The sequence below is a fragment of the Cebidichthys violaceus genome, unplaced genomic scaffold, assembly GCF_023349555.1.
Source record: "Cebidichthys violaceus isolate CVI_PGR_0920_01 unplaced genomic scaffold, fCebVio1.0.p SCAF_1, whole genome shotgun sequence".
Taxonomy (NCBI): Eukaryota; Metazoa; Chordata; class Actinopteri; order Perciformes; family Stichaeidae; genus Cebidichthys; species Cebidichthys violaceus.
Window position 1 is genome coordinate 4817571 of NW_027176262.1, and position 12111 is coordinate 4829681.

General features: G+C 41.5%; 1 protein-coding gene across 2 annotated transcripts; it reads left to right on the top strand.

Moving 5' to 3' along the window:
• Positions 1-841: 841 nt before the first annotated feature.
• Positions 842-8594, top strand: tsku (tsukushi small leucine rich proteoglycan homolog (Xenopus laevis)). 2 transcript variants are annotated; one of them, XM_068707227.1, is made up of 4 exons: positions 842-1114; positions 4696-4776; positions 5455-5766; positions 6063-8594. In XM_068707227.1, exons 1-4 carry the CDS (start codon positions 1100-1102, stop codon positions 6801-6803), a joined length of 1149 nt encoding a protein of 382 aa, XP_068563328.1. In that variant the 5' UTR covers positions 842-1099; the 3' UTR covers positions 6804-8594. The 2 variants fall into 2 exon arrangements, with proteins under 2 accessions (XP_068563328.1, XP_068563336.1); XM_068707235.1 differs by lacking the exon at positions 4696-4776.
• The last annotated feature ends 3517 nt before the right edge of the window (positions 8595-12111 follow it).

The window sequence follows — 12111 nt, forward strand, 5'->3', positions numbered from 1 at the left end:
TCTAGAATAGTGTTTGGAAATACAAATAGTCAGATTTTATTTTTCACCCTTATACACATTAATGACATGTGAAACTTTATTTAAAAAATAGCCTACCGTTTTAAATGATCTACTTAAGATAAACCTGCAGGATCTGTCTTTGCAGAAGTTTCCTACCACACTAAATGCTCGTCTTTGTGAAGAACCAGGCCAGATAAGCTGCGTGCGCAGCACCAGGAAAGGTTCGGGTTTCCGTTCACATTTTATGTTTTTAATCACTTCCATCAAAATGTGTTTTTAAGGCCAAACGAAACAAAACCGCACTGTTGCGCAACGCTGTACATCATGTTTTCTTTTTCATGTGGGTTTGTTTGCGGTGTCTCCACTAGAGTGCGCACAGACAGGCAGCGTCAAAACTACCTAAAACAGTAGGTCCGAGACCGGAAGTTACACGCGTGGGCCTTCAAAAATAAAAGCGTAACGTTGAAAAGAGCCAAATCGGGATTGTGTGATCCAAGAAACGTATTGCCCTTTACGAGACAATATATATTGAGACAGCTTCAGTGTATACTCTTTCAATGTGTATGCGTGTGTGAAAATGCAAGTTAACGTTAGCTAAACAAAGTGCAAATGCTAGTATAGTTTATTGACAAATACCTAACGGCAGATTTATAGGGGCAAATACAATTTGGCTGTAAGCGACACCTCCTGACAATAGGATGCTAACAATGCAGGACTTTAAAATTAGCAACAGTAGCGAAGGCAATACAAATAAAACACTGACATGAACAGAACAGTTAGCAGGCTTCTTATTTTGAAAAGCTATCAACCGGAAGTGCTCTTGTTTTGAACGCACGCGGACTTGACGGTGGTAGAAAAGAACGAGCCGAAGACAGGCAGGACTTTATGGGATGGGAACAGACGAGTGTGTCCCAGTGTTTCCAGCCTCCTGGCAGTTAATGTACAGCACAGACACGCAGAGGGATCCAGCAGAGCTCATGTAGACCCGGCGGGACCGACTAAACCACCGGGACACGGCAGCGCTGCGGGGGGGTTCTGGAAAATGGGAGCGGTGAAGTGAAGAGAAAAAAAAAACGGCCGAAAAAAGCTGACTGTCTGGATGAAAGGCACCAAAGTAAGTTACTCTAACTGACGAGAAAGGTAATGGAAGTATGACCGGTTTAAAAAATATATATAAAATATATATATATGTATATATTATACTCTTTTTTCCTGTATGTCAGTTAGTTAAAAATCTTTGTCTATCAGCAGCGAAAAGTTTCGGACACAGAGCAACGGACCGCTGTGGTCAGATCAGATTTCACGTGTTTTAAGAGAACCGCCCCTGGTGTCTCCTCTTGAGCTGACCAGGCTCTCTCCCGCAAACCATTCCGCCGCAGAAAGTAACTTTTATGGAGTGCCGCTAACTCTTTGCGAACGATGCGCGGATAGTTGACATGTGAAGTTGTGATTGACAGCTGAAAAAACGGGGGGCGGGGATTGACGTTGAGGTTGTTATTTATTGACGAGCCTTGAGAGGTACACATGTGGGAGCCTACTTGGGTTTTTTTCTTTTTTTGGGGGGGGGGTATTTTAATCCGAAAAAAGGGCTGCAGCTGAGTCCTCGGCTCTCCCCGTGGTTTGCCACGTACAGCTGCAAGAAATCTGATCTGTATACCGGCCTCCTGTGTTAACTTGCCAGGGCCATGGCAGTGGTGCACTGTGGTAATGCAGACAGACACGTGTGTCATAGTCGGTACGACTTTTATATGATATATAATGGGGGGGGGACGACATCTGGAACAACTGGCACTAAAAAGAAGAGCTCCATGATGGAAACAGTGGCGGAAGGAGTATTTAACTTAAGCAAAATAATAAGTATAAATATAAAATATAAATATTGCTTAATATGAGAAGCAAACTATGGGCCTACTTAAGTTTTAAACGTATAATCTTTTGCAGCAATGTCAGTGTTATATCATGATAATTTATATTCTCAATATAGACAATATATCCCTCTGAAATGTAGTGGAGAAGAAGTATAAAACAGCATAAAATGGAAAGTACCAGTACCTTTTCTTTCATAGTAATAATATAAACTTTGTCGTGTCAAATGAGCAAACATATACCAGCATGTTGACTCTATTGGTATTGACTAGTCTTAAACTAGTAGTTACTAGTATAGCAACACAGCATAACAAAAGGTAAGTTCATGTACCTTTGTGCCAAAGCCCAGCCTACAGTTAAACTACGACATTAGACCGTCTCGTTCACAAAAGGGGTCGTTATATTCAGGCCATGCAGTTAGCTGCACCCACAGAGAAGCTTCCGTCACAACACTGTCTCTTCTAGCTCTGCTATTTATTTACTGTAACTGCAACAGTGTGGCCTAAAATGTTTTAAAACACTTAAGTAAGATCAGTTTAGTTTAATCTCCTCGGTGGCGTGCATTCATTTGGCTTAAAAGGATTAGCGTGGCATTCATCTTCTAATTACACAGTTTTTCGGCCATCAATTTGAAGATTAAATTGGGACGGAGGGGACGCGGAGAATACATCAGAGCACTGCAGGGTGTTGAAGAAACTGAGGGCTTAAAGTGCTGTTTGACATAGATGCAAACATATGTGATGAATGGGAGAACTAAGTAGACATTAGTGTTGTTATGTTAACTCTGTCCTCTGCTTTTAAATGTGCAGTTTTGCATGAATTTAGATAAAGAAAAGAATTTAGATAAGTGTATTGCTTGTGGGCAATAAAAGTTGTGCTTTTATTATGGATTTTGACACTTCAAGCGATTGTGTTCAAGCTGATTACACACTATGGTAATTGGATTATCACAGCAAGAGAGTTTGGCAAAAAAGTCTGCATGTAGTTGCGAGAAAATTGTAGTTCAGTGCAAAACTGCTGCCGTGAAAAGTGATCTGTGCTGCATGCATCAGCTGGGGGGAGGGTCAGCAAACAAATGAGCAACTGATGGCTGATGGTCCTCAGAGGACGGCTGGATCCCAGGACTGAATGTGTGAAAAGACCTCAGAAAGTGAGAAGGTGTCTGTGGGGGGGGGGGGGGGGGGGGGGGCGTGATTTCACAGGCCTTTGCCAATTGTCCACTCAAGAGGGGTTCGCAGCTCTCACTGCCGCTGCCCTTTTGGTTAAATGCGGTCGTTAGAATGTGTCTGATTTGAAGGCAAGCCGGCAGCAGTTTGCTGTGAGCTTGAGATTTATTGCTGAGCGGTGGAGAGGAACACCTGGTGCGGTAAGTTCACGATCCTCGCCGGAGGAACAGATGGAGCAAAGGATGCAGGAGAAAGAAAAAAACGGGGACGGGGGACGGACCAATGTGGCTGCAAAACCGCACAGAGGTGACGAGCTGCTGAATACCAGTGTGGTAGACGTAACAAAAAAAGCTATATAAGCACTTGGTTTGACGGGCAGTTTCCCATGTTTAGTCTGTTGTATGGCTGCTCTGTGGTTTCCCAACAAGGCGGATCTCTTTGAGGCCTGCAGTTTGCTGAGGTGAAACAAAACGTGTAATTGCAGAGCGGGCCGAGAAGGACATGACATTCATTATTTATGTGACCGCTAATGACGTGATATGTACACACACACACACACACACACACACACACACACACACACACACACACACACACACACACACAATAAGAGTTTAAGACACTTTGCAGAGAATTCATTCATCAAGTCCCCCCCCCCCCTCTGTCCTTCACGTGTGGTTTGTTCTGTGGGTGGACTGTTGGACTTCTGAAGCGCTCAACCAGAAAAATAAATAATCCTGTAACATTTTGTTTAGTGAGTGAAAGATTTGTGTACTCAGCTCAGTTATAGTCATTAGTCATAAAACTCGCCCGTTCCTGATTGGTTTAAAACTCTGCAGCGAGTGACTCACAGAGTCTGAAAAACAGTAGATATTAACCTTCAGATAGTTACTTTTCAATATACATGAAGTGATTTCAAACAAAGTTATGATATTAAGCGTAGATACAAATGTAGAAGAAAATAATAATATATTCTTGAAGAATAGAAAAATGCAATAAAAACCTCTTCTGTGATCACGAATGCAGGTGACTGAGAAATCATTCATTCAATAAGATTATAAACTCATTCACTGTCAGCGTTACAAGCAGTTGTCATCGGGGAGTTCAGGGGTCAGAACAAAAGAAACACTGCACAGAGGTGATCGGCTCCGTCTAAGTAGACTTTGAGCCACGGTAATCAGTCTGCATACGTTCACCCATAAGTACCACGCAGCGATGTAACCTCATCCTCTTACATAAGGACAGATTAATACGTGTATAACCCCTGTTAGATACACCTGACAGCAGCATGTTTTCACTGCGCGTTCCCAAAAAAGAATTCAAAACAAAAGACCATCAGAGGATCAGGGAGGATTTTTACTTTTACTTTTTCATGCAAGAACATACCAACATGTTTTGGTGAGAACTACTCACCCTCCCTTTCCTTTTAAGTTTTGAGCATTTTGGGTGAATTTTCGAATGAAATCCCATTAAGAAACTTCTGCTGTAAAACTCTGGGGTGTATCTTTAACACACGCTGTGCTGCGTCATGCCCGGGCCACTCGACCATGACTGTTCATTTCTACCCGTTACACAACTCTTAACCTCTGTCCAATTTTCAAACTTGTGTGTGTGTGTGTGTGTGTGTGTGTGTGTGTGTGTGTGTGTGTGCACGGTGCTGAAGTTGTTCTGGGTGAGGTCTATTCAGCTCTCATTTACACATAGAGGGACAACAGCAGCAGCCGCAGCAACACCTAAAAAAAAGGTATGATAGGTTTTTATCGAAGTTATCCACAATATGTGCACATGCTGCATTCTTTGACTTCTAATTAGTCTCTTCAAATTACTGATCCATATATATATATTTAGTTTTTTAATTTTGAAGCTTTCCCATCTGTTATTGTATCAGATGTAGTATCATTATCAGCTGTTTCTGAAGGTTTAGAGGATTTGCTCAGGAAGTGGGCACATCTGATGTTTTATTCGTTTTCAGACGGGACAGAGATATTTTTAGGACCTTGATTTACAATCGTTCGCTTTTACAACCATGCATGCTCAATTCTAGTGAGTAAACTAAGAAAGTGCAAATTAACTCTTTTGATCAAAGAAATTAGGTCACACCCGTTGGGAAGCCAAGAGGGGAGGGAAGTTGAGGCTACCCAAGTAGCTCGAATAAAAGCTTAAAGTCTTCTCATGAAGCTTAACAAATACCTTAAAGATGGCATTTGAGCAGGAACTGTTCCTCTAGTTTCTAAAACCAGAAACAAAGTGTTCTTTTTAGGAATCGGGACGAGGTGCACTGATCCGGTGATTGAGGTTGTGTACTTTTCTCAGTCGAAATCTTATTTGAGCATGATAAAGACGGAGCACTTTTCTAACTTCTATGGGCGTGGCATGTTAAAAAGGTTTCAAATGTAAATATATATTTTCTCTCTATCTCCAGAGCACAATGGCACTCCTCCTGTGGCTCGGCCTGTCGCTGCTGGCCTCGGTCCAGTCCGGTGGCGTCAAGAACTGCCACCGCGGTTGCCGCTGTGAGGTGGAAAGCTTCGGCCTGTTCGACAGCTTCAGCCTGACCAGGGTGGACTGCCGAGGGCTGGGACCCGACACCTCCATGCCCATCCCCATCCCGCTGGACACGGCCCACCTGGACCTGTCCTCCAACGCCATGGGCCCACTCAGTGACGCCATGCTGGCTGGTCCCGGCTACACCACTCTCATTAGCTTGGACCTGAGCAGCAACCTCATAACAGAGGTGAGTGTTCAGAGGAGCTCAAGTAGACACCTCCTGGTCTGTAATGAGGCTGTTTAACCTTTTGAAGGAAACAGTTACACATCCTTACACATCATGCAAATGAGTTGAGGTTCTGGCGCAACAGTGATAGCTAACTTTGTATGTAGAGAGCAGCTGTTTTCAGGAGACAATGCTCTAACACCCGACTTGAGATAACTCCGGCACCAATTAGCAGACAGAAAAAATTAGGACTTTTTAGGCAACTCTTAAAATGTTTTCTTTCTCTCTATCTCTCTCCCTTTTATTTACATTTCCAGGTAACACCCAATGCTTTGTCTAAGCTGCGTTACCTGGAGACTCTGGATCTGAGCCACAACAAGCTGCAGAGCCTCTCCCCGAGCTGCTTCGCGGGCCTCCCTCTGGTTGAAGTTGACCTCAGCCACAACAACTTCCAAGAGTTCGACACGGACGTGTTCGCCACTAAAGTTAACGGTGAACCTGTCAGCGTGGATCTGTCTCATAACAGGCTCGTGTCTGTCTCGACGACTCTGCGCGGAAGAGTTTTACACATCCAGAGCTTGAACCTGTCATCAAACCGACTGTCGAGCGTACCGAGGCTGGCGGGGCTCTCGCTGAGGTACCTCAATGTGGACGGTAACCCCATCGCACAGATCAAGGAGGGAGCTTTTGCTCAGCTGAAAGATCTGGTTTATTTGTCCATCAGCGGCCTCCATGAGCTCCGGGAGATCGAGGCGAACAGCTTCAGGGGCCTCCAGAGCCTGCAGGTTCTGGATCTCTCCAACAACCCACAGCTAAAGACTCTGAGCCCGGCGGTTTTCAGCGGACTGGACTCCCTGCAGGAGCTGAACTTGTCTGGCTCTGGTGTGGCGTCCTTGCCAAGTAACATGCTCACCCATCTGCCCAGCATCAAGAGTATTACACTGGGACAAAGCGTCCACTGCTGGAGGACCCAGAAACAGGGACAGTTCCACCGGCAACTGGGCCAAGTCCAACACAACGAGGTGCTGAACTGTGACGTGGAGGGCATCGTGTTGTGAAACTTTACTCCATCAGGAGTGCTTAACAATACTTTTGATTTCCAGCACGGTCGTACAACCAAGTTCTGAAAAAGTGTACCTGATGCCAGAGATGTGCCTTATCTGCTTTGATATGCAAAACACCTTTTCTTTTTTTGTGTTACTTTCACTCAATTACCTCTGTGCCAAGGTGTGCCTTTTGGTGTATGTCTTAAAGGTTTATAGTAGACTTCATGAACTCTCGACAGACATATCCGTACCTTTTCAGAGCATTCCACATGACACGGATCCATTTCTTCCAACATCTCAATTTTAAGTATTTTTGGTGCGTTATGTGCTTCGTTTAAAGTGGGACCATATTAAGAGCTATTTGCACTTATTCCAGTTGCAATGTTTTTTTTGTTTTTTTTTAAACAATGCACGTCCACATGGCCTAAACGTCATCCAGCGTAATATGAAAACCTTCTTGCTCATAATATCCACACTGAAGTTGACTGTTGACCACTACGATTTATTGTTTGACTTTGAATGTGATGCTTTATTGAAACCATTAAAGGGACAGTTGGGCCTTTTGGGAAATTCTGTTTCTAGCCGAGAGTTGGATGAGAGGATCCTCACATTTGTTTGTTCAATATAAAGCTACAACCAGCAGCCTGTTAGCGTAGCTTAGCTTAGCACAAAGACTGGGAACAGGGACCTCTTGGCCTTGCAGAGACTTCCTGGAGTCTTGTCCCCCATTTAACCGCAACCTGTTGTTATGCTTCAGTTTAGCCAGGTCAGCTGCCCCCCCCTGTTTCTTAAAGAGCCTGCTCTGAACACCTGCATGTACTTAGTGTATCTGTCAAGGGGCGGGGCTGAGACAATCGCCGGCTCTCTTTGTTCTAATTGCTCGGATCAGATAGGAAAAGCTGCATACAGAGGTTTAAAGAACAAACTTGGGGATGCACTGGATACATTTCCAGGCTTATGTTCACTGTGAGAAGCCTGGAAGAAGACAGATACACTTCTATAAGAAGCTTTATTGATGAGATCATGTATGAGCTCTATAATATTTTCATATTAATAATAATTATGCAAATGCTGTCAATACTGTTTACGTATTTTGGTTGGGGACTTGATAAAAATAATTATTATTTAAAGTTCATATTTGGGAAATTTGCAAATGTAAGCTTTCCGTAAAACGTTAAAGTCCACAATGGAAATAGTCAGTTAACCTTCACATTTTCTTAGGTGTGTGCGATTTGATGTCCTCTTCTTTTTATGTCATATAAATACACTAACTGAAATATTCGGACATTAAGTCCAAGCTTTGTTGAAACAAATTCAGTCTGATTATTACAGATAAAGAAATAGACACAATTGTCTGTTCTCAGCTTGCTCCAGAAATTCAGCTTAAGCTTCTAAACATCAGCAGCATGTTGAGAATAAAACAAACTGGCATTTTTCAACCAAGTGAACCAAATGTTACTTATATATCCTCAAATCACAAATTTGCCTTCCTCAGTGATCTTTAGAAATCTTCAGACCGTCGACTAGGACAGTTTAAAAAAAGATGAGATAAAACCCTAAAAACCATTAACCCTTAACATTACATAACTGTTTTCACTGGCTCTGCAATATTTATGAGTAAATTTAACTTCATGTGTAAAATTGGTGGAGAGCCCCTTTAAGTCAATGAGAAACAGTTTATTCATAATTATCATCACTAAGAGTTATGAACACAGTTTTCATTCAATGAGAATTATTTGTACTTGGAACCTACTGACTTTGAACATAACAAATGTACCTAAATAAAGCAATGCTTTGTGGCCACCACTCATTTATTCATTCAAAATTAAAATTATCAAAATAACATCCTTAAAGGTGCTAAACTTAATGTTTAGTTTCCATTTTGAGAGCCATACGGACACTATGCTCTGAATTACATACAGAGAACCTTTAATTAATTTTTTATGAACTCTTGAATTAAATAGTAATACTTCTCTACTTTGCTGATGAGATTAATTTATCACGTACTGTAAGCAAATCAAACTCTTCGTCATCAACACATTTCAAATTCTACAGGTTGTACGATAGTTGGAGCGGCAAGAGGTATTGTGCAGTATCTTAACTGTCTTAGAAAGGATGTAACGGACACCCTGAGGGATTATCCCTTCAGCCTTTGAGATAGTCCTGATACAGTGTGAAACATACTTTAACGTCTACGCCGGTGTCTCCATGAAAGTCAACACTCATTACTTATTCTCTATATCGGTTAACTACATTTCTTTTTCAGTATTTCCTCACTTTCAGTTTCCTCGGTAACACTTTATAATAACTACACACTATGAAGCATTAGTTAAGTATGAGTAAACACTTAATTCATCATTTATAAAGCATTGATCCTACATTAACACTCAATAGTAACAATTCATAAGAGAGTAAATGTTTTATTCTTGATTAATAAGCTCGTCAAATATGTGTTTCATGATTGTGTTTTCATACTTTATAAATGATGGATTCCCCATTTTTAAATTAAGTATTATATATATTACAAACCAAACAATTTTAAGGAGTTGTAGATGATTAATAACATCCTCTATAAAGTGTTAGTAAATGATTAAGAACTTATTTAGATGTACATTATTCATGCATTTATATATAATGATTTAGATATGAACTAATGTTAGGGACTATGAATGCGTATTAATACTGCAATTCATTATTAATTCAGGTAGTTACCAGATGGAAAAATACTACTAGAAGCTGTGGACTGGTGGAGCAACGGATCATAGAAGTGACGGTTCGGATAAGCACGAAAGAAACAAGGGAGCAAATATAACTTTTAGATTTATTTACAATCTGATGGTTAACGTTAAAACGTTCTTTACACTGCGATGGTTAACGTTAAAACTTTATTTACACTGTGATGGTTAACGTTAAAACTTTATTTAAACTGTGACGGTTAACGTTAAAACTTTAATTACACTGTGATGTTAAAGTTAAATCTTTATTTACAGTCTGATGGTTAATGTTAAAACTTTATTTACACTGTGATGGTTAACGTTAAAACGTTATTTACACTTGCTACATTATGGTTATAACTTTATAACACAACAATTAATAACCCACAACTAATGCTCTTTAACAGGAAAACACCATAGCACACAACAATTTGTGACACTAATAATTGTACATTTATAAAATTTCAGCGCCGAACAGCATGCTTGGTACAGCTCGGTAGCTAGCCGTTAGCACAACAGTCTGCTAACAGCTGGGAGAGGCTCCGTGGCGTTACTTAAAGAACAGAAAAGAGCGATGCAGGAGGAACAAAGACAGACCGGAGATGCACCAATATAGTCTGTGCACAAGAGAGGAGCTGTGTCTGCTGTTTGGAAGTGTTTTGGTTTGAAAAAATCTGACGTTTTGCGAGTTTGAAGGCACTGTTGTTGTCGGATTTTTTCAAACCAAAACACAGCTCCTCTTGAGTACCAATATAGTCTGTGCACTTTCTTCCACCTCACAGATGATGTCACCGTTTCCATAGTAACAGCTTGTTCCGTGACAATACAGATAGTGTTTTTTCACATCAAAGCCCATGTCCTTTGATGTCAAAGATCAGACTTTGATGTCAAAGATCAGAAAACAGAGTTTATAGGTAGGACTAAGATTCACTGATCCATTAAATTGGAAGTGTTTTGGTTTTTAAAAATCCGACGTTTTGCGAGTTTGGAGCCACTGATGTTGCCGCTGCTGGTAACACGAGCAACTTACTCAGCAGAAAAGGTGAGTTATTTTCATGTGTATAATAGATGCAATCTGAAATGTACACCTTGAAAACTGCAAACCTATCTACGTCATATTTTTATGTTTGTTAAATGATCAGTAGTGATAACTAAATGATATGCTTAGTATGCATATTACAAACAAAAACACTTTTTTTTTTGCTTTTTGGGGTATTTTGGTTAGACACCCAGCCCTAGGTCCACCAGAGATTCCTTAGATGGTATTGAATGTCACGGCCCTCCAGACCACAGAGGTGTAGGCCGGGGTGCTACACCCCTGTGGGTAGAGGATACCCTGCATTCCATCTCGTTGGCACGCTGGTGCTGTGGCTAGCACAGTCACCTCGCAGGATGGCCCTCCTGTGTGGAGTTTACATGTTCTTCCCGTGTCAGCGCGTCAGTGGGTTCTATCCAGGCGATGGGGATTCCCCTACAATGTCAAGACATGTCAGGTTGTGTGAATGTGAGTGTGAATGTCTGTCTCAGTCCTGCCAGAATCTGGATCCCTGTCCAGGGTGAACCTTGTCTTCAGCTCCGGTCCCCACGCAACCCAGAATAGCATAAGAGGTTACAGATGACGGATGGAAAAAAACTACTAGAAGCAGTGGACTGGTGGAGCAACGGATCCTAAAAGTCACGGTTCGGATAAGCACGAAAGAAACAAGGGAGCAAATATAACTTTTAGATTTATTTACAATCTGATGGTTAACGTTAAAACGTTCTTTACACTGCGATGGTTAACGTTAAAACTTTATTTACACTGTGATGGTTAACATTAAAACTTTATTTACACTTGCTACATTATGGTTATAACTTTATAACACAACAATTAATAACCCACAACTAATGCTCTTTAACGGGAAAACACCATAGCACACAACAATTTGTGACACTAATAATTGTACATTTATAAAATTTCAGCGCAGAACAGCATGCTTGGTACAGCTCGGTAGCTAGCCGTTAGCACAACAGTCTGCTAACAGCTGGGAGAGGCTCCGTCGCGTTACTTAAAGAACAGAAAAGAGCGATGCAGGAGGAACAAAGACAGACCGGAGATGCACCAATATAGTCTGTGCACAAGAGAGGAGCTGTGTCTGCTGTTTGGAAGTGTTTTGGTTTGAAAAAATCTGACGTTTTGCGAGTTTGGAGCCACTGTTGTTGTCGGATTTTTTCAAACCAAAACACTTCCAAACAGCAGACACAGCTCTTCTCTTGTGCACCAATATAGTCTGTGCACCTTCTTCCACCTCACAGATGATGTCACCGTTTCCATAGTAACAGCTTGTTCCATGACAATACAGATAGTGTTTCTTCACATCAAAGCCAATGTCCTTTGATGTCAAAGATCAGAAAACAGAGTTTATAGGTAGGACTAAGATTCACTGATCCATTAAATTGGAAGTGTTTTGGTTTTTAAAAATCCGACGTTTTGCGAGTTTGGAGCCACTGTTGTTGCCGCTGGTGGTTACACGAGCAACTTACATCACCTCAGCAGAAAACGTGAGTTATTTTCATGTGTATAATAGATGCAATCTGAAATGTACACCTTGTCTTCAGCTCCGGTC